The following is a 22,852-nucleotide window of genomic DNA, read 5'->3' on the forward strand; positions in this document are numbered from 1 at the left end:
GGGCGGTGGGGAGAGCGGGCTCTTTTATTGCAAGCCTGGAGTGGCTTTTGATGTGTAAAATCGCAAGCACTGGTTTTAATTCGCACATCCCACGTTGGTGCGATCAGGACCGCAGCGAGCAATGAGACACTGTTGTAATTAATATCAGGCTTGGATCCGAGGCGCCGCGTGTGGCTGTGGTCACGCAGATGGCCATTGCGTTGGGAAAAGGCTCGTCCCTGCCTAACAGCTTCGGGCACCGCTGCCCCCCACCCATCCAAGCCCACACGAAAAATAATACAGGTTTTTGAGGTCTGCAGGCTGATGAGGAGAAGACAGCAGCAGCGGGTTGATCCTGTGGCCATGGGCACGTGGCACTGAGCCACCCGGCAGAAACTCAGGGTTGGGATGCCTGGCAGTGCCCCAGGGATGCTGGTGGCCCCGGGGGACCAGCCTCCTGAGGGGGTCATGTGAAACTGCATGGGGATATGTCAGGACAGTCCGTCCTTCGGTGCATGGCTACCCAGTCCCCTGTCTCTTCAAATAGACGTGAGTCACAACACCCAACGCTTGGTACCCATGTTCTTCAAGGGAACATTAAAAGCCACCCGAATGTTATTTATTATCTGCAGCCTGCGCATAAAGCATCACCTCTGACCGAGTGACTGCTGCGCTGCCACGACCGGTGCCGTCAGTCACTGCAGGCACCTCCGAGGCTTCTTGCTGCTCCCGGTCAGAGCCAGGAACGAGGACTTCTAATTTAGGGACAGGCGATGCTCAGCCAAGGCTGGTTCCCCCTTGCCAAGCCTTGGTTTTGGGGGACACTCTGCAGAATGAGGACCACCTTTCTCTGGTGCTTCCCTGAAGTTCCCTGGCTTCAAGTCCACTTGCAGGAGCCTGGAGATGATCCCGAGCACCTGAAATGCCTGTGCTGCAGCCTGCCAGGTCACTGTGCAGCCCACAGCTGGTACACAGCTTCCCTCTCCCTCCGGTACCTGGTCCTGAGCTGCCCTAAGCGCAGTGGGGTCTGGCAAACTGGAAGATTTGGGCAAAATGGAAGATTTTCCGAATGGGCAAATTGTGGGTAATATCTCAGCCAGGGATGCTTCCAGGTTGGTTTGGTTTGGATCCAACTGTCCAACCCCTTGTTGTGAAATACTCCAAAGCTGGTGGGACCTTCTGGGGATGTTTCCAAAGGCACCCTGTGATGAGTGCAGGGGAGACAGAAGTTCTCATTACTGCAGCTGAGATGTGGGGTTTGGATCTTGTTTTCCTCTGAACTATCTGGGTAGGACCTAGGTGACAGTCCTCTCGTCCTTCCATCCGCGGGGTGCCCGTGTTGCAGGGATGGGTAGTGTGGGAACAGCAGCCAAAAGCCCTTCACGCCACAGTCTGCAAAGCATGGTTATGTGCTGCTGCCAGTGACCCAGTACTCGCCTCCCTTTGCTGCCCCTGCCTCAGTTTCCCCATTGGTAAAACAGGACCTGCGTGAGGTTCCTGTGCTGTGAAAATGCTCCCAATAGCAGCCGTGGACTAAAAGGGACGTGTCTCCTGGATGCATGAGTTTTCTCCTGTGTCGTGGCACGTGAGTGAGAGCAGTTGCGTGCCAACCGTCGGTTCCTGGTGTCTTCCATAGCCCCGGCAGCATGCGGGCTCGGGGAGGAGCGCTGAGCATCTCCCCTGCGGAGCTGCAGTCCTGGCAGGGCAGGAAAGGCAATTCTCCCTGCCAGCAGCAGGGAAGAGCTGTGGTACAAACAGCAACCTATCTCCTAGCAAGGAGGAAAAAAAAATCCTACTTTTCCAGTATCCCATCAGTTTGCACTTGACTGGGATGAAGCTGTGCACGACCGGCCCAGCACAAAGCCTGGAAGCCGCTGGGAGGGGGTGAGCAAGAGCAAACCAAACTGGTAGCATGTACACAAACCGTAGCCTGTACCCGTGTTTCTGCTGGATAAAACATTGCAAAAACTCTGCTCTCAGCCTGTCCTTTGACGTGGCAGAGCCGCAGGTGTGAGCAGTGGCCAGGGGACCCGGTGGCCGGGGAGGTTTGCAAGAGGGGGGTCAGCTGTGCACGGCTGGAGGGGTGCACGGGGCCTTGGGGAGAGAGGGGTCGGCACCCGTGTCTGTGGCTCTCGCTCTTGTGCGGGAGTGGTTATCGCTGCTTGTCCAGCCGTGGTGGTCTGGTACATACACAAGTGGTGCTGCATAATTTGGTACGGCTTATAATGCCTGAAGAGATAACAGTGTGTATAGACGTGCAGATTTATTATTATTTAAATTAGCATTTGGGGCGGGGGAGAGTGCTGGTGAAAGCAAGTTCTGCGTTGCATGGTTCAGCTCATTTGCCAAAGTCAGGTACTGTCTAATTTGAATCCCTCTGGGGAGGAGTACAATCTGTGGGTTGGTTTGGTTTCTGCTTTGTTCTGGTTGTTTTCTGCAAAACTGTTCTGGTCCCAGGTCATGATTAACGCCAGTTCTCGCTGGAAGCAGAGTCATCCTGGTAGCCACAGGAAGATGCCCTGGACTAGTCAGAGCAGGTTAAATTATTCATTTCAGTTAGTTTGTTTTAATAATTAAAGAATCTTTGTCATGTTTTGCAAATTGTCCAACACTTTGTGGTGATGCAGGGCTCTTTTTTTTATCTGCTGCTGTTAGTGGGTAATTTCTTCTTTCTTCCAGCTTGTACAGCCTGTGGGGTGCTCCTGAAGTACTTCTGCAGAGTTCCCGGTGTTTGCACCTGAGGGCTGGTCACCTGAGAACTGCGATATTATGATTCCTTTGATTTAATAGCCTTGCTCGTGAACAGAAGGCTCCTTTTTTTTTTTTTTTTTTTTCTGTTTGCCAGTTGCCCACAGCATCAATAATTGTTCAAGACACTTGTACAGCTAATAGAAAGAGCCTGTCAACAAGAAAAGCTCATTGTAATACCGCTGTTTTAAAGAGATTGGGGGAAGCAGCAAAGCCAACCAGGTAGCAAATGTGTTGTTCCTGGAGTCACGTAGATCCAGGGACAGGAGACATAAGTGGGGCTTAATTCTCTCCCAAATGGATGCTCTGTTTCACACCCCAGCACAACGTCTGATTTATGGATTTCTTTAAGTCACAATATTTTCATTGCTAAAAACTAAATGGGAAGATGCAGCTAAGACCCGAGCTAAAGGCTGCTGAGGTAAATACAGGGACTGCGGCTGTTGTTCGCAGCCCTTGGACCAGTCCTAGCACAGAGCACAGTGATAACAGCGTTTGAATTCCCAGTTTGCAGAGGACTAGAGAATTTCTGCAGTCCCTTGGAAGGGATATTGAGCCATGCTGTGAGCATATTTAAACAGGCAGTCTGTGTCCTGAGGTTATCTTGAAAACCAAGCCTACCTAGCTGGAGGGAAGCATGATGCTACAAGGGGGAGGAAGGCAGGCACTGATCTCTGAGCTAATGAGTGGAGGAGAGGTGTGCAGCTGAGCTGAGTTATCAAGGTAAAATGTTGGCTGCTGTAGATGGGGAAGCAGTTAAGCCGTGCTGGAGGCTCAACTCTGAAGCCGGGGATGGAGGCTGAGAGCCATGAGTGAGGACGTATACGGGCCAAGGCAAACTCTGGTGTTACTGGTCATGCTGCAGAGAAAGTCAGGTCTGGAGTCCATCCTGGAGAAGACACTGTCCTAATAAAAGATCCAATAAATAGCGTTAGCGAGAGATTTGTTTTGATGTATAGCAGTCTGTTCGGTTAGCTACCAGACGTGGTTTGTTTAATGACTGAAACCGAAAGAGTAGGAGCTCATCTCGGTGAGACCGGGAGAGAATATAGATTAACGCCATTGTGTTCTCAATGTGTCATTGACTTTCCCTGCGTACTGTGAGCAAACGTGCCGTTCGGGTCCAATGAGATGGACAGGCTCATTAAGCAAAACCAGGACCTTTAAAGCCACCCTCTAGGAGAGCCTTGCTGTGTATTCTCACTTTAGTAAAGAGCAATTTGTACTTCTTTTAAAAGAATTCATCATTTTCTTGCTCATCTTGGTCCCAGTCCAGCTGGAAGACAGGAGTGTTTGGAAGTTCTCTGCATAGTCTGCTTGGGTGATGTCAATAGCCCCATGTCGGATACTCGGTAGGCTCGGAGATTTTAATTAAATGTCCAAACATCTGTGTGCTGAGATGAACCAAACCCCCGGAGAGCCCATCTTGCAGAGCCTCCTCTCTGCGTGCGGGGCGGGCGTCCCGCCTCCTGTGGCGGAGAGGGCTCGGGGAGCCTCCTGATGCGGGATTCCCCTGGGGCAAGGGACACGGGAGCTGCCCTCCCTGCCCACCCTCCTGCTGTATGGGGGAGACAAGGTGGAGGAGCGCGGGGAGAGGAGGGTCAAGGCACGCTCTGTTCCCTCCGTCCATCTCCAGCAGATGTTTCCTGAGGAGCACTGTCCAGCTGGCTCTGCTCACAGCAGCCCCCCGGCAGCTTTGGACTCCGATGAGCCTGAGCAAAACCATCCAGGAAACCACAGACTTTCCCGTGTCCTGTGCCCAGAAAACCCTGAATTCGCAAAGTCTTGGCTTTGATTTTTCTTCATACAGAGAGGATGTGATTTCAGGGATGAGGCAACCTCTCACCATGATTTATTGTGCTGTGTTGAGCAGGGAAACCTCTTCCCTGGCTACGTGTGGACAGCGGCCGGGTACACGGGGAGGAGAGTTCTCCTGGGCTTACGAATGCTGTAAGAACTATATCTGGTGACATTTAATTTAACCCTGCCGCACCAGATCTGAGGTTAGATTTGATCCAGTCATACCTGCGGGCGTGCTCAGAGCATGGTGGGGAGGAGGTGTGCCGGGGGATGCGCTCCCTGGCTCTGGGCGCCCGCCAGCTGCCGGGCTCCAGCGCAGAGGGGAGCCGGCATCCAGGAGAAACGCCTGCCTGGGCTTTTGTGTGAGATTTGAATGCTGCAGAACAAGTGCAGCCGCTTCAAGAGCGGTGGGTGGCAGGTCTCAGGGTTTCCAGTTGCTCCATCTCTCATGCCTGAGTTGGGCTTTTTCCTCCACCCTGCTTGACCACTGTCCGTCCTACCTGGACTCATGGGTCGAGGCCATACTCTGGTTCGTCCTGTGTAAATGGAGCTGGAGCGAGCCCGTGAATTAATGCAACAGCCCCCACGCTCCATCACACAGAGAAAGCCAGGCACAGCCCAGGTACCAGCAGTACAGATGCTCTAAAGTGGATTTTAAAGCACATCCAAACTCTGCTGCCGGTATTTATGTGCCATATGTTGCAATGGTAATTACTTTCTGCGCTTCTCAATGGAATAGAGTATTGGGGTTGTTTCGATCCCCCCGGTGATGTTATTGGCCTCTGGGCCCACCAGAGGACTAGAACTCATTGCATTTTTATTTTCAATGCAAGCGTTGGCGCTTTCCTTTGTAGTGAGCAGGGCTGGGGGTGTCCAGGGAGAGCTGGAGTCCCAGGTTTGCTGTTCTGCACAGGATCTGGCCAGTGGCATCTGTCACCGGGACACGGTGCTGCCAGGGGAGAGCCTCCTGCGCCCGCCGCAAACAGCCTCTGACTAGACCCGCACAAAAGGAGCAGGGTTATTTTCATAAACCATGTTAAGCAATGAGTTACATGGTTTAGAGCTGTTTTTGCAGCATGATAAAAGAATGCTAATTTGGTCATTTACCTAACTTCCCATCACAGTGCAACAGACTGTTATAGGCCAGGACTTTCCTCCCTTCCTTCCTAAATAACTCCTTGATGAAAAAAGATGCTTCACCACGACAGGCAGCATTATGCAACACTAGGGCTGATTTAAAAACAAAAAATTATTCCTGTTGAAAATCCTTTTTGATGGTCATGTGGAGTTTCAATTACACACAAATTTTTTGCATCATCTTTGCCTTCAAGTGGAAATTCTTAGGATGTGCTGAAAATCTCCACCAAGAAAAAAAAAACACATTTATGTTGAAAATACAGAATAAAGTGTACCTTGTTTATATGTTTTGTCACCTTTTCTTACTCTGATAAGAAACCTAAACCAGCTGTAGTAAACATTGTTCTGCGCTGCACTGTTCTGCCTGCCTTCTATGGGTGGGATTTGGTTCTTTGATCTTCAGTTCAAAGAGGTTGAAAAGGCTGTTTCTGCGGTCTGCAGAGAATTTCCTTCTGCTTCTACAACATCTCTTGATTAACTCTGTGTTTCTGGGAAGGCTCTTGGTATCCATCCAACCAAAGAGATGCTTACACCTTGTGTAACATCTACCGCAGAGTGGATGAAGTTTGCTTCCAAATCACGACAGCCTCCTTCCGTGCCCACCTTGCCCGGTGGAGGATGTCATCCCCCAACGCCCAGGAGAGCGGTAACGCGAGCAGAGCCCTGCAAACGAGTGTTTGAGGCTACAGGCAAGACCTGGTCATGTCCAACAAGACCTGCAGGCAGCCAAGCTGGCATCCAGTTGCTGGCTGGGAAGCAAGCCGCACCGGAGCGGAGGTGCTCTCTCCGCTGGATCTTTAATGACCTGGATGTCCCAGGGCCAATGTCATCGAGTGGTGTGATCTGTCCCTTGCCAAGGGACCTGCTGTCTTCAGGACTTGTAGGTTGTGGCCTTTCACAATGCCGCTGTTGTTAACCTGGTCGAATATTTAAAGCAAGGGGGAGGGAGAGGAAATCATTAGCAGCTGCATTAACTTCTACCCTGGATTCTGTGCACCGTGTTCGCTCGAATTAAATAGCTGTTTGGATTCAAGCGACTCCTCTGGCATGAGCTAATGAAACTGGTCCCGTGGTTCAGCGGTGGCAGCAACCAAAATCCTGGTTCTAATCCAAACTGCAGTTTTTTCTCCTAATGAATTAATCAGCTGATTACGTGCATGCGATAGCTCATTAGAGAGGTGTGTGGCAACCTTTGGAAGGAAATTATTGGCTTTGCATGGCCTGGAGGCTGTTACATTGCAGGAGCGTGCTCCTCGGAGTATTGAGGCACCATATGTGTGGCTCTAATTAATGGGCCTTATTCCTGGGGTCGTTTGATCTCAGGAAAATGACTGTAAAAATTTGAATATTGTAAACCTTCGAAAACTTGGAAGAAAAACTCAAACAGCCAAAAGCAATTTCCCTTTAATTTAGCTTGTGGTGGGGGTGATTTTTTTTTTTTTCTTCATTTTAAAAGCTTCCACCCTATTTAATGGTAGCTGCAGAGATAAAGTGAAGTGTAATTTGGAAATTAGTTCCGGATGTTTGAGTTGTAGCTTTATTTTAGTAATCTGGGTCATTAATTTTGTTGAATAGTGGTTTTGGATTTTCTTCCCCTGCGTGTGCAACTGCACCCAGGGTATAAAGGGACTTCCAGCAGGAAAGGAGCTTTCAAATTCCTTTCCCCTCTGGGTGACCCTACAAAAACAAAGCCTGTTTCTCTGTGGTTATCTGGTGTGGACGGCAGGAGATGAGTGGTGGAGATGAGCGCTGGGGTGTTTTGTGCTCCTGCTGCAGCCGGGCTATTGGGGACAGCGGGGAGGGACCTCAGCGGGGCTGCCTCCGCCGGAAAGCCAAGGGCTGAGTTCAGGTCAGGGTAAGGGTTTAGGCTCTCAGCCGTGACAGTAGCCTTTTTAGAAGAATAAAAGCAACCTGGTAGCTTGATTAATGAGCAAAGGTGCAGTTTGGTAAAGCTTTTCAAGGAATATTAATGAAAGGGATCTTTTGAGTGAAAAAACATGCTTCTGCTCAAGCCTTGGACTGCCCTGAAAATTTGGGAATTGGGATATACCTCTCGGTGCATGTTGCACACCCAAAGAGTCCCTGGAGGTGTGTCACAAGTCACTGCGAGCGCGGCTCTGCGCTGCAAAGAGGTGTCTGGAGCAACGCCGGCGGCCATGGCATGGACCAGGGAGAGGTGCCCGCGGGTGTCGCAACCGCCAGCCCTTAGGCAGAGCGTTGTGGGTGCTGCTTGCACCCCTGGCAACAAGGGTGTGAGTTTAAACCCAGTTTCCTCTTCCAGGGTTGATGAGATGGTGATGGAGCCGGTCTGGGAGTCTGCAGAGGAGCCAGGGACCAGGGGTAGTTCTCCGCTCTTCTCTCCGCTTGGCGATGTGTCGAGTAAAACAACATCCTTGTGCAAAGGGAGTGTTACAGACTCTGCAGGATTAAGGCTGTTTTTTTCCCTGTATGTTTATGCAACACCAAGAAGAAAAAAAAAAAACACCCTGATTTTTGGGGGCTAAGCTTTAGAAACATGGTCGTTATAATGATACAAGAGCAGGCAGAAGCACGGAACTGGCTTGGGTAGAGTTTTTCTGCTTATCCTGATTTCTGTTTTGCTGTTTATCCTGTTTATCCTCCCCTTGTTACCCTGAACTAGTTTGTCTTCTTGTAAACGCCAGCCTACGACCGTTAAAAAGAAATCATCAGGAAGAATACTTGCTGACTGAGTCTTTTCTTTGCCTGTGGCAGTTGAATAAGCCCATCAGCTTATATAACATTAATATTTGTAAAAGCAAACCTACAGAGCTCATAAATCTTCCATAAAAGAGGGACAATATCTACATCTATTTTAAAATGAAGCAGGTAAGTAGATTCTAGGACAAAAGGGTATTGATACAAAGGAAGTGGATAGATGAAAGAAATGAAATTGCCATTTTAATCTGAAAATTGGCTCTGCATAAGTGATATCAGAGGCTTCGCTGCTGCTGGAGCCAGCGTTTTGCTCTGGGTCATCACTTGGCCCCGGAGAGCCCCAGCCCCTGGCTGGTGCCGCAGCAGCAGCGCTCCCTGGTAATCCATTCAAATGGCTTAAGAAGTAAAAAAAAAAGTCCTAAATTGAAGCAGGGCTTGTTTGCAGGGGAGAAGAGGACTTAATTAGCATTTTTCCTAACTTTGTGCCTTCTCCAAAAGAAAAAAAAAATGTGCAAAAAAAATTCTGCAGTTTTAGTTTCTGCTTATCATTTTTTAAGGCAAGAAGCAGGCTTTTCCCCGTTACGCTATGCCACAGCAGTATGGAAACCCAGACAAGAAAAAATAATACCGCTTTTTTTTTTTTTTTAGCCAATGAAGTGAGCAATCTGTCTCCAAACACAAGCATGGAGCAGCTCCAGGGAGGAACGACGCTGCTGCGTCACTGTTAACACAGTCCCTTTTCAAAGGAAAACTGCGCTTTGAAGCAGTTCCTTTAAGACATCTTTTATTGGGTACCACCTGCGGTGGAATGGGAGGGGTAAAATCAAACCATTCAAAGATTGTAGGGATACAAGGGAGGGAAAAACTTTTTTTTTTTTTTTCTCCCCTCCAATTTTTCTTCGTTTCTTGAGTGGTGTAGTCTGTGGATGGTGGGTCCCATGAGACCACAGGGGCTGAGGCACAGGCAGCACCCAGGGAGCCTCCGTTCCTGGTGCCTCGGTCCCAAGAGGTGAACATGTTGCGATGGCTTTCCCTGTTGCCTGGGATCTCCAGCCCCACGCAGGGATGGTGTTTTGTCAATAAACATCCCGGCTGTGGCTTTTAAGGGGTATGTGTGTGCTTCTGCTCAGCGCTGAGCAGCGCGAGGGCTCTTGCTGGCAGCTGTGTTTATCCAGCGCAGCGGAGGGGAGGTGCAGATGGATGGATGTCTTTGGGCGTTTTTGCCAGGCATGCAGTTCTTCCTTTTTTCTTTCTTTTTTTCCCTGGCCCTGAGCACAATGGGAAGCCTTTCATTCTGTATTGTTCGGTGGTGGAGCGGGATGAGAAGATTCATCGTGGACTTGGCTCGGTCCCTCCAGCTTTCCCCAGCCCTATCTTTGCTAACTCCCATCACCGGAGGAGAAGTCCATCGTGTGGGTCCACTTTTGGTGATGGCAGTGAAATGCCTTGGCCGGGTTCAGCCCGGCAGCCCCCCATGGTTGGGGTAAAGCAGAGCAGGGGATGGGCTGCCCCAGAGAGTTCCCAGTGTGAGCACACAGGACCAGTAGATGGGAGACCTGGAAATACCATTACAAATATTTTATAGATTAGGAATTGGGGGCCAGGGACACAAGGAGGGGATTCCCACAAAAACTGAGCTGGGATCCCATCGGCCCCAGACCGAGGTACGTACCCCAGGCCACAGCATGAGCTATATAGTGAAGATGTGCTTGTTCCCAGCTCGTCTCAGAGCTGGAAGATAGTCAGACATTGCCTCAATCTGAATTTTTTGGTGAAGCAATTTTTTTCCTCTTAAAATAGGGAGTTGCTGAAGCTGAATCTTCTCATGGGATTAGGTCAATTCATTTAATGCAGCACATTTTTAAGGAAAAGTTTTTATCGTGCCAACTCAGGCAAGAAATATGTTCAAAGAATTTTAGCATTCAGCTCAAATCACTATTTCATTTAAACATTTTAAGCTAATGAGAGTTGGGAAAAGAAATCTTTTTTATTTTAAAAAAATGGAAATAAGAAGGGAACGTGTTGAAAAGTTATCTCAGTGGAAAATGTTTTCATATTTTTCATTTATGGAAGTTTGTAAGTTTAGCTTTTGTCCTAATTAAGGACAAGAAAATATCTGAAAAGCTTTCACGGGGCACACAGATAATTAGCCAGACAATTCCTGCTGGTCTTTCTCATCTCCAAGTGCAGCTGCATTTTCCCTAAGGAAATTTTCTGCCACAGCAAAGGTGGAATGTGAAAGTTCAATATTATGGATCAGCTTTGCTTACAAGGAGAGAGGAAACTGGCCAGAACCCATACACTGGAAAAGAGAGGAATGAAAGCGATATCACAGAGGTCTATAAAATTATGGAGAACCTGAGTAAGGTGTGATAAACATGATGGTCTAGATGAGAAATCACATGCAGGAAAATCAGTGCTTGCCAGGTAGATCAGGTGAAGGACTTATGATATCTGCCCGTTCCTTCCATCTTTTCTTTAGGGAGCCCCCCGTTTGCTCTGTGGTGTCCGCTTGCACTTGTGCTTTTTCTGTCCCTTTGGGTTCAGAAAGAGAGAGCAGCAGGACCTTTGCTGGACCTCACCGTGCCTTTGCTTTCCCAGCCTTTTGCTGCCACCTCCTTCTCCAGGAGGGCCTGAGCAAAGCTGAGCTCTGTACATCTCCTCCAGTGTAGCAGTGGCTCCGCTGTCATTAGAGGATAAATGACGCTGTCTCTATGGCCGGGGAAGAAACCAAATTAAACCCCACCATCCTTGGCAATTGATGGGCCGGCTGCCGAGCTCTGTGTCACAGCCGATTTCTCATGAACAATCAGGGGTGAATTGTATGTCTAATTTCTGTCACAAATGTTTTTGCTATGCAAAGGGACATTTGTCCCAGGAGCAGGGAGAAGAGGAGAGAGCGCTTGGCCTGGCCTTCAGCCTGATGGTGAGGGAAGGCTGCGACGATGCTAACATGCTCCTAGCAAGGTGGTGGCTAATGGAGTTGCATTAAGCAACAAGAGATGGCCAGATAAGCTGCTTTCTCTGGCTATCCTAACACGCCATCCCACTAAAATAAAGTGACTGTGAAGGAGGGTGAGGAGGGAAGTGAATTGCCGGTTAGAAACCCGCCACAGGAGATGGTGCTCCCCAATGGAGAGCCATGCTGAGCATGGGGAGATCTGTCGTAAAGCTCTCTTAAGTGTGAAATTGTTCAATTGGGCTTGCCAGAGAGGGGCTGGGGATGCTGTGGCATTTAGGGTGGCCGCTGCAGGTGACACTGAGCCAAGACGTCCAGATTGTAGCGATAAGCAGGTACCGGCTTTTGGCACTAATCTGACTACAATAAATTTGTGGCGTATTGACCGCAGTGGAAGTCTAGATCGATATCAGTCTTCAAAAGGTTCAATAGCTCAATGTTTCTCTGATAGAGATAAAGAAAATAGAGGGTAGGTGTTTATGGCATTCCCTGCATGCAGCATTATTATTCTTCGCTGATCCTTCTGCCGAGGTAGGGGATGGGAGCGAGCAGGAAGGTAAGAAAGGATGTAGAAAGATAATTCACGAGACATTTAAAAAGCAGTTCTAAGAATGAGATTTATGGCATTTTTTTTCATCAGTTTTAGGCTGAAAAGAGGAAGAGAAAGATCTTCGTAAAAATGTATTGTCCTTTGAAAGACAAATTCCTATCAAATAGTGGTCTTGGGTTTAACGAGGAGCCCGTGGCAGGGGGATCGCTGGCACGTGGCCGTGCTTGCTTAGGCTTTGGCAAAGAGGGACGTGAGGGTGTTTCACAGGTCCCGTCTGCTTTCTGGTGGTAGAGGTACCCACGCCTGACTCTAAATGCTTTAAGGCAACTGGCAGGGAGATGGTTAAACCAGGGCACGTGGAAATGCTGGAGAGTAGGGGACAGGGAGAAAAGCCATGTATTTCTCTTCTTAAATAAATTATTTGGTCCTGTCAGGGGCTGTGGGTGACTGAAGTTTCACCTTCACCAAAGTGCTGGCGTTTCTGGTGCTGCTGGGAGAAGCACGACTCTGCCCATTTATCCCCTTGAACAAATAATCCAAAGTTAAGAAACCTGATGTTCTTACAGTGTTTTTTTTTTAAAAAAAAATCAATTTATGTATATTATTTTTAAATGACAAGGGCCATCAATCACCAGGAGTGACTTTTTGACGTTGGCCAAATTTTAGAGGAAGGTTGTTGCAGGGTTTTCCTCTGTTCCCTGTACCCCTCCCTCCCGCGGCAGGAGGGTGATGGCACCGCTGGGAAACTGCTGGGTCTTGCTGGGGCGGTGTTTCGGTTCCTGGACGCCGAGACTTTGCAGCCGCAGTGCTCATGGTGCCTGGGAACCGGTGGGAAGGGACCAAGCCGAGGTCCTGCGGTGGCCTCCGAGGAAGCGGCTTGGTGTGTTACGTCTCCATGGTGGTTTTCTCCGGAGGGCTCAGGTTTTTGTCAGCACTGAGGTCATCCACCCCAGGTCTCAGATGACTGCGTGGCTCAGAGGGGGGGTCAGAGACTTCATGGCTGGGTTTGTTTCCAGTCTAAGTCCTGAAGTTGTGAAGGTCAAGGTAAAACAAGCCACCCTCAAGCCATCAGGGTACATCAAGGGGACTTGGACTGCAGGGTTGTCCTCATCCCTGTGTCCCAGCTCGTCTCCACCAGGTGAAGGGAGCCTCTGCCAAGCTGTTTGCATCCTTAGGGCCTTGTCGTCCCAAAGCTCGGCCACCATGGCCACTCCTGGACTGGAAAGCAGCAGGAGGTCGCAGCGGGTTGATTAATGTCACAGCAGTTTAATGGCATTGCAGCAGGTTGGCTGAAGGACCCGGGAGAGCGGGCACAGCCTGCTTGTGCCGGCATGGGGACATGGGCAGACTTGCAAAGGGCGCTTGGCCACAGAAGTGTTCCCCACGCCGGCAGGCAGGAAGAAAGGTCCCCTCCTCTCACCCCTCATGGGAAGCTGTGACCTTGCTGTGGTGCCCAGAGGGGACAGCAGAAGGTTTAAAGGACAGCACGTGTGGTCAGAGGGGTCCGACCGAGACAGAGTTGGGCAAAACCCGCTGCGCTGCAGCCTCGGCCAGAGGTCAGCGAGGTTCCTCCCTCGGACCTGGGGACCCTCCCCAGGACCCCCATGGAAGTGAGGTCCCGATGGAGGTGGCATTGCCTGGCCCTTGTGACAGGCAGTTTTGTTCCCCTCTCCTTGCACTCAGCTCTGCAACAGGTTTCCCCTAAGAGCTGCCAGGGTCCGAGGGGAGAATAAAAGGTGCCTGTGTGACCCTCGGGTTGGGGCTGCGCTGCTGCTGCTACCAAAGATGGCCTGCAGCCGGCTGGAAAAATTAGATGTCACCCTTGGAATGTGTGAAGCTCGTCGGATCCCATTACTGAAGTGATGTGTACAGATCCGTCCTGACACGTCCGTTTGTTAGCAGAGACCATGCAGTTCGATGGGGAAGCCGGGTAAAAACATGTAAATGGGAAAAGCATTTCCGAGCGGAACAGACGGGACCTTCGGAGCATCTTTCCCTGCGTCTATATTTCTTTCCTTTCCTTTTCTCATCCCCCCTTCTCCTTCTTTCACAGGACTGGCTGATGAAATTCGGATATCTGCCTCCTCCGGATCCCGTCACAGGACGACTGCAGACGCAGGAGGAGCTCACCAAGGCCATCACTGCCATGCAGAGGTTCGGGGGGCTCGAGGCGACGGGGGTCCTAGGTCAGTGGCTCGTGATCCCCCCTCTCTCTGGTGCAGAGGGAGGCAGGGTCGGGTCCTTGCAGATCCGTGGAGGAGAGGGGACTTGGCACCGAGTTGTGGAGTAGCATCATCTACAGGAAAAGCTCACGCAGGTGTAACGTACAGCCCAGTTTGCAGCTGTAAGAGTAATTACATGGCTCAGGTGCTTTGTTGCCTTGTGCTTTCAAGAACCTGAGGCAAGCAATTATTTCACCAGACCCACACACCCTTGGGGTTCCCGTCGTGCTTAAAATAGCTTAAAATAGCTCTTGGTGTGCTCAAAAAAAAAAGGAAGAAAAAAGACAAGGAAAAAAAGACAGAGAAACTAAGGCTGATAGGTTGTCCTGTTCAAAGCATTAATTGCAGCATCATATTGAGTTGAACAAAAATCCTGATTAAGCCTCCCAATTTGTATATGTAGATATTCTGGTTTCTTCACCACTGGGGCGCAGCGAGGGGAGGGAGGAGGATGGTGCAGCCTCACCCCAGCGTTGCTCGCTCCTGCCCGCAGCGCGTAGAGCCACGAGGTGTCTGCGGAGCTGGCGAGGGTCTCCTTGGCTCTCGCCGAGCCGCAGCAGCTCCGGGCACCCCCCAGTTGCCCCCGGCCAGCTGAGAGCCCATCACCCTCCCCGGCAGCTCCGGCTGCCAGCGGGACAGGGCGATGGGTGGCTTCTGCCTGACGTGGTGGCCACATCTGGCTGGGAGGGAGCAGTCCAAGGCCAGGTTGAAGCGACAGAAGTTCCCCAGCGTGGCCGGGGTTGTTCCTCTCAATGTCCTCATTGAGGGAAGGAGAAAGCCAGCATTATCCTGGCCCTTGGAAGGGCGCCTGTCTGCTCTCCTCCCCTCCCTCCCTGATGTGTGGCCACGACCTCCCGCCACGTGGCCAGCTCGCTTCCACTGCTTGAGACAGAATTAACGAGAAGCTGCTCATTAGCAGGCCGGTCTCTGTCCACCCTGGCCGCCCTCCGCCAGTCCCCCGGAGCAGCTGCCGCCTGAGCAGCCGCTGGCCGCGTCCCATCGCTGGGACTTTCCGCTCTCAATTGAACACGTGCAATTATTTCCCTTCCACCTTATCACAAGCTACAGGAGGCCCAGGAGCAAAGATGGCCTTTCGAATGCATTTGCATTTTCATTTTTGGAGGGGGTGTTTGAAACAGGCCCGGGGGGCTGCCCGGGGCAGGTCACGGATGCGGGTTTGCACCTGAAAACAAAGTGTTTAAGTAAAGCGGTAAAGTCAGCACGGAAAATGGGTGAACGAACAACTTGTCTGCCTTTCAGCAGATGAGAATAGGGGCTTTAAGCTTTCATTCAGTTTTAAAAATAAATAAGAAGGAATATGAACGTTTTCCAAATGAGCTCCTAGCTGAACGGAGATATAGTTTATTTACATGCAGATGTCTCTCTGCTTTGCCAGGGGTATAATGGGAAATTCAGCAAGAGAGAAGTAAGACAGAATAATTAAAAATTTATGTTTTAAAATATAATCAAAGATGACCACAGGTGGTTTTCCACACAAGTTTTTGAGATCTCTAAAGTGTCATGCAAGAGGTAACCTGCTGCATTTTTTCCTGAAATCAATGAAACTGTCCATCGACGCTAAGAGCAGAGCTAGCGCCTGACACCCCGGCCGTGGGGGCCGTCTCCCCTGTCCTCCTCCCAGCTGGTGGCTACTTTGAAGAAAGGGGCTTTCAGCAGGAATTGCTGCCGGTGGTGGGTGCAGCCGTGGCACAGGGGGGGCTCAGCACCCCATGGGTGTCACCACAGGTGATGCTGGGACCAGTGCCGTGCTCCAACGAGCTCTTGACATTGCCTTTTGCTCCGCTGCTGCATCCTCAGCACTTCCTTTCCCGTCTCCCTGTCCCCCCTGGGATTTCTTAGCCCACCGTTCCCATGATTTCTATTTTTTTTTTTTTTTTTCTAACCCTAGATGAAGCCACGCTGGAGCTGATGAAGACCCCTCGCTGCTCTCTGCCCGACCTCGTCACCGCAGAGACCAGGAGGAAGCGATTCGCGCAGGCTGTCACCAAGTGGAGCAAAAGGAACTTGTCCTGGAGGTAGGAATCCATCCTCCCCTATTGAAATGCTGCAGCGAAGGGCTGATCCCACACAGACCTGGGCTAAACACGGCTTTGTGATGAGTTTCAAGGTGATGTGCTAAAACGTGTCCCTCTGTGCTCCTAGGACCCCACAGACTATTTTTTTAAACTTCTGCTGCCAATCCCAGCCTTGACTTTCTGGTCTCACTTGGCCAAGGGCTGGGAATGGTGTGGATTCGGTCGGCAGATTATCTGGGAGCTTTTTGCTGCAGTGCAGCGGTTAGAGCATCGTTTCTCTTGAATTCATTGGGACTTTGCGCTTTCTCAAGCAGCTGCCACAGACTTGGCTCAGCACAGATCGGGCTGCTTCTCTTGCCCCACCTGAGCCCAAGGGTTGAGAGCGTTTTCTGGGTACTAGAGTCACTTTTTTTTCTCCTAGCCGTTGCCACAGGGGAGTTTTTTTCCCTTGATGTCAGGGAACAACACGTGTGGGTCGCTCTGAACCTGCAACACACAGAAGTTCAAGTCCAACTTCCAGATCCCCCAGCAGTCACGCTGCAGGTGAGGGGTGGCAAACAAGCTGATCCCTGTCCCACCAAGACTTGTGCTTTTTGGGACTCATTTTTCCTCCCTCCAAGACTGTGTGCTGCAATTTTTTCTCCAAGAACCACTGAAGAAAGGTGAGCACCGTGAGATGCTCGTACTATCCTGAAAATGTGTGTGGATGCTATGGAGAGATCTCCTTCTTAATAATAAGCTTCTCTTTGATCCTGACATAGTCCCTAGAGCCAGTCCACCTCCCACTGCAGTAACAAATCTCAACTTGGCTGTCGCTGTTGACACGTGTTGAAACTGTGGCCTTACCAGGGATTCGGTCCATGTTCCAGCACATCCCCCTGAGACCTTATTTTCAGAAAAGATAAACATAATTCAGCTTCAGTAAGAAACAATTTTGGCTAATGGATGGCTTCTTGTAGTGAAGTGACCCACGTTATAAAAGCTCAGCCTGTCCCCCTGTTGACCAGCCCCGTCTTGATGGGTAAGAGGAATAAACTTCATATTTCAGAGAGGAAAAAAATCCCTTTGGGTGAAACAATAAAACCTGCCCTGATGTCCTGCGAGCTGCCAGAGCCAGGCTTGTGCACAGCCCTGACCTCAGCAGCTCCTCTGAGCAAAGCTGGGCTGGACAAACCCGAGCTACGTCCCATGGCAGGGCGGGCGCGGTGGCCAGGCGGTGCGGTCGGGAGCCCGGTGCTGCAGGTGCCACCAGGGCTCCGGCCGCGCTGGCCCAGTGTCCGCAGTCCCAGGCTGGAGAGAAATGGGGTCAGGCTGTTCTGGTGGATGCAGCCCGGGGTACCCCCAGCCTCCCACCCCCTTGGAAACTGTGGTGCTGCAGCAAAGATTGCCATAAAAAGGGGCTTAGGTCTGAGACGATTTTATGTGTATGACATAAAAAAATCCATTTCCTGACAAACTCATTTCTGCTTTTTATTCTTTGATCCTTTCCAAGATCTTGGCTTTTGTTCAAGAAAGGGCTGTATTTTATAACTGGAGGCTGTATAAGCCAACAGAAGGCTATAGCGTTATAGAAACTCCAACGTAGTGTTTACATCCAACACTTGAGATTAAAATAGCTTTTTTGAAATTGCTGTGAAAATCTGCCAATAGAGACATAAAGTTTTACACGCTTACCTTTTACACATTGATTGAAGATTTTAAAAAAAGAAAACAAAACCAAATTCTAGTATGCCATGCATTTAAAAATTGAAGAAAAACCTGAACAATTGCAAGGCTGGAATAAACAGGTAAGCAAAGCTGTACGAAAGGATGATCTCCGGATAGGCACCTGCACTGATGGAGAAGGCAGCGTTTGGCAAACAAAATTTTATAGGCATGCAGGTTGCGCAGGTTTCTTCTTTTTACCCTTGAGTCCAGCCAGCCTGTGGGACTGGGGGGCTCAGGGAGCAAAACAGTACAGGCTGCAGCCTGCACAGCCAGCGGTGCAGCCTCGGAGCATCCCGGTGCAGCAGCAGACACACACGGTCTTCGGTGCATGATCTCCAGGGAAAGTTTCCAGGATATTACGACGTATTTCTTTTCATGGGATTATTTCTGTGTTGTACATAGGTACCAGGGCCCTCGGTAAGTCGATGAGGCGGCAGTGGGATAGGTTTGGGACGCAGCTGGCGCAGGGCGCGGTGTGCTGCGGATGCCCTCTGCTGGCGTCGGCGCCAGGAGCTTCCCATCGCGTTTGCAGCCTGGTTTTTCTTTTGCTAATTTTGCTTCATTTCTTTTGGTTATGCCCCGCAGAAGGGCAGTTCAGAGCTGGCATCTCCGTCTCTTCCCGGGCACTCACCGTCTCCTTGCAGTCGTGGGAAATGCAGCGTTAGGGCCGTGCCCCTCTCTGCATGCTTTGAGCTCCCTGGGGCAGGAGGAAGCCGCCAAAGCTCAGCTTTCTACATTTCCCAGGTCTTTTCTTGCTGAAATCTCAGCCTGGTGCTGAACTGAGATGACTTTAGTCATCCATCTTCAGTTAAGGATGAGTCCCTGGTGCCACTTCATCAGAGCTGCAGTATTTGAAACTGCGATGCTCAGGACATGGGGTGCTGGAGCTGGAGCAAACGCAGGTGGGGGGGAGCAGTGGTGTCTGTCAGTCGCTGCCTGCCATTGCTGTGAGCATCCCGAGCCCGCCCGCGGCAGAGGTATGCCACCGCCTGAGCTGAGATGTGGGTTTACTGAGGCGCAGAGGGGCAGCTGCCAGGCAGGTAAAGGTGTGCAACCAGGGTAGCCCCCAGTACCACGCTCCCATCCCCACAACGGACCTGATCCTCCCAATTTCCTCCTCTAATCGGTGGCATCCACCATGGGGACCTCCCAGCCCAAGCCCAGCTGGCCGCAGGCAGCTGTGCCCCCCGTTGCCTGGGTGTGACGGATGCCCGAGGCGGGCAGGACTGTCTCCCCCCGGTGCGGAGCTGTTTCAGGGCTGTCATAACGCGCCTATCGCAGGCACGTGGGACCCTCATAGGAAAAGCCCCGAGCGGCTGGAGCGGAGCGCAGGCAGCTGCCACGTTGGCATCCGCTGCCAGCGCAGGCGGCAGCGCGGGGGCACGATGGCTGGGGCGGGCGGCGAAGCGCAGCGGCCCCGCTCCGACAGCCCACTCCGGAGCAGCTGCTCCTCTCGCGGCCCGAGATCTGATTGCACCCATCTCTTCTCCCCGGCATGGATTATTCCCGTGCCAGTGCCCATTGCCAGGCTGCGGGGAGCCGCCTGGTGTTATGTGCATATTAAAGGATAGGAGAAGGATTATCACCCAAAAATGTTCAGTAATTTTTGCAAGTGCTGGGAGAGGTGCAATGGAGGGGGCAAACAGCCCCACTGCTTTCCTCTCGTGGCATGGGGGTGTTGCGGCAGTGTCGGGGTAGCGCCGGACCGGGGCTGCTGTGCCATGGCTTGTGCTGTGGGTGGCTCAGGGTGGCTGGGAAAGCGCCTTTGCCATGGCAGCAAGCATCCACCCTTTCAACTGTCCCCTCTTCCCCCTGCCAGAAAAAATCAATTTGTGTTTATCAGGCAATCCTTAGCCTGCTGTGTTTGGTAGTTATCAGCATTTATTTTATTTCTCTGTGGTTTCAGGGCTGCAGAAGGTGAAGGAGTGTTTTCATTAACCAGCAATTGATTTCTCATACATCACTAACAGTCTTCCACTTTTGTCTTTGGGAGTACAAAATCCAAAAAGGAACCCAGAAATCAAAATAACCATTGGTGTGGGTGCCCCTCAATAGAGAACAGAGGCAGATCAGCCCTCTCTGGCCTCTACTTATTAACCAGCTTAGACCCAAAATCTCTTTTGGATGGGACAAGCGAAGGAGGGGACTCGGGGGACATGTGAAGGACTGGTAGCAGCCGGGTGATCGTCAGCTTTCATGTGTCTTTGTGGGGGGCTCGGGGCCGCGTTGGTGGGGTGGCCGGCAGGGCACTGAGCAGCCCCGTCCTCATCACCTTCCCAGTGGCTTGGCAGGGGCTATCTGGAGGAGAGAAGTTTCTCTCCAATTGCTCACATCAGGCTTTTCCCCACGATTGGAGCTCTGTAAGGGGAGTCTCATGAGAGATTAACATCCAAAACGAAGGAGCACTCCTCTCCACTGGGTACCTAAGCACCATTTACTACAAATAATAACAATCAAGGTGGGAGGAAGCTTATTTAGTCCTGTGTGCATCTGCATGGTGCTAGAAATGTGCCTCCTTTTCAGTGGAACTAGGTAACGCAATGCCGACAAACATCCTATCGGCATAATAGGCTTCTCCTAATCTCATTGAAAACAATTAGCAGAGCTCCAGCAATCAAGTCAGATGCTGAATTGAAAAACCCTGATGGGATTTTCTTGAAAAATAACGATGGTAATGAGTAAAGGATGGGGGGGTTTTCACTTACACCTGCAGCATGCTAATAAAATGTGGGTCAGCTCAGAGGTGCGGGACCTTTTATAAGAAGCAAAATAAGTATTGATAGTGTTTCTGCCTTAATCTAATGTTTCTGGAGTCAGGGGTTGGGATGAATGTTAATAATGTTTGTCTCTTTAGACAGGGCTTTTCATCCACCATCCTTTTCCAAGGGAGATCGGATTTATTATCCTCATTCTACAGCTGGAAAGGGAGGGAAAGAAAAGGAAAGCAGCTCACGCGGTTGAGCGGGGCTTGAGGAGGGAAGAGCAGATGATGTCCCTGAATCTGAGTCTGTGCCCTAGGCACCAAAATCTTGGAGATAGGTCATAATTCCTGGACTAAACATGGTGTGGTTTAGAGGTATAATGACTTGTTCAGTAGAGATTAAAGCAGTAAAGGGTTTACCTAAGTCCAGAGGAGTGTTGTGGAAGATGAAGATACCTAGTTAAAGAATATCTGGAAACCAGGTGGCCTTTTTTTTGTACTGTAGATGTTTACATCCAGCCACAGTCTCTTCTATAAATTAAAAATTGCCTGAAAATTGTCTTTTCTAATCCTATGCTCATACTGTTTGTATCTCCATGCTGTCTTCTTTACAAGTATTTTTTTGTTTGAAGTCCTACGGTTACCTGATGCTACATGTATGCTAACTGATTTGGTTCAGTAGTTAAGGTCTTTCTTTGCCCAGACTAGTTAAGGATAGCAAAGGCGTAGATGTGAATGATATTTGCTCATCTGGCTGTGATGTGTTTTGCCTCATTGACCCATCTCATTCCCACTGTCTCTACGGTGGGGTTCCCAAGCTCTTCAGAGAAACTGTTAGGGAGATTTCTGCTTGTTCTCATGAGTCCCTTTTTGTTCTGTCCTGGATTTAACCCTCACTAGTTTTACCCAGGTCAGGAGGTGGTACCCACCTTGGGCTGTGTGTCTCTGTGGGCATGGGATATATGCAAATATTTGGGAAAGCAAGAGCATCCAGCCTCAGTCAGCGAGTCGTTCCTACTCCCCGTCGCTGATCCGCGGTGTCTCCCAGTATCCAAATCACTACTCGTAGGAAGAGCTTGAGTGATGTGACCTCCCTTTCTGACACCTGTAATTACCTCTAGAGGTTTAGTCAGGTCATTACTTCACACTGGTGCTGGGGAGTGGTGTAATACTGAGTGATGCTCTCCCAGCTATATTATGCAGGAGGGCAAGCGAGGTGATCATAATTGTTGCTTCAGCCTTTAAAAATCTGTCAAGCCATGAATATTTCATGAACACTTTGGTTGGTGTGCTGGTATACAGAAATAAAGTATTCATTATTACCGGGGTAGAGCTGGCCAGAAATTTTCCAGCAGAATTGGTTTTTGTCAATAATTACTCAGTCAACAGTACATTTTCCTGTAGTGTGTTTATTTTTGTCAAAATTGTCCATGAAAGATTATCTAAACATACTCTTTTAGAAGCCAAGGTGCCTTGTTGCATCTTTGTCTTTTCACCTCCTCTATTAAATCAACAATATTAGGAATTCTTTTTCAAGGTTTGGTTTTACAGGAAACAACTTTTTTTTCATTCCAGCTCAGGCCAAAAGGGAGGTTTGAATCGTGCAGCTGCAGGGCAAATGCCGGCACACGGCTGGTCCCACCTGGCTTCTCTTCCAGGGCAAGGTGGAGCTGGGGACCAAGGGATGCCGTGCTGATACAGAGAAACCGTAACAGCCCTGTGATAGGTGAAGTAGTGTCGTAAGCCCCCACTCGTCAATGCTTTTTCTACCAAGAAGCAAGGCAAGAGCTTCTCAACTACAGTGCTCCATCAGATAGCCTGTCTCCTGCAGGCAATAGGCTGGAGGCATTTTGATTGTGATTTACATAAAATGCATCTTTTCCTCTTCCTCCTTGTTATGGATTGCAGTCTCGGAGATTGCTGGCAGCATCTTGGTTTCAGGGTATGTTTTATACCTCCAGCAGACATGCTGGGAAATATACGGAGGCAGCAAATCCGTACTGGATTTCCGTGTGCGTGTAATAAGAATGAGGAATGACCTGCTGTTTGTTGCAGGAAAACATACGGGCCTCTGTGTGGTGCAAAGGCTCCAGAAGTCAATAATCTTTGCGTATTTGGGTTGCACTTGGAACAAATAAGTGGTGAGAAAATAATTGTTGATAGATCTGAAAGGGAGCTTGAAAAAAGAAATGGGCAAGCTCTGGACAGGCACTCATGGCGTTGGCATTTCCAAGGCTGGGCAAGGGTAGTAGTCCTGGGCATTAACAGCAGTTTGTGCATGAAGTGTGACTCTGAGGCTGCCTGCCACCTGGTACAGCAGGATCGGAAGGTACCAGG

The 22,852-nt window shown here is 50.1% G+C and overlaps 1 protein-coding gene across 3 annotated transcripts in view; it reads left to right on the forward strand.

Moving 5' to 3' along the window:
• Window positions 1-22,852, forward strand: part of MMP17 (matrix metallopeptidase 17) — a 67,505-nt gene that overhangs the window by 29,534 nt on the left and 15,119 nt on the right. For all 3 annotated transcript variants that reach the window (XM_087754540.1, XM_087754542.1, XM_087754541.1), the window contains exons 2-3: window positions 13,903-14,035; window positions 15,981-16,107. In XM_087754540.1, the coding sequence (XP_087610666.1) occupies window positions 13,903-14,035; window positions 15,981-16,107 (260 nt within the window). The remainder of the gene's footprint in view (window positions 1-13,902; window positions 14,036-15,980; window positions 16,108-22,852) is intronic.

Source organism: Nipponia nippon, unplaced genomic scaffold (assembly GCF_047370975.1).
Source record: "Nipponia nippon isolate SJK-2023a ecotype South Korea unplaced genomic scaffold, ASM4737097v1 scaffold_18, whole genome shotgun sequence".
NCBI classification, from domain to species: domain Eukaryota; kingdom Metazoa; phylum Chordata; class Aves; order Pelecaniformes; family Threskiornithidae; genus Nipponia; species Nipponia nippon.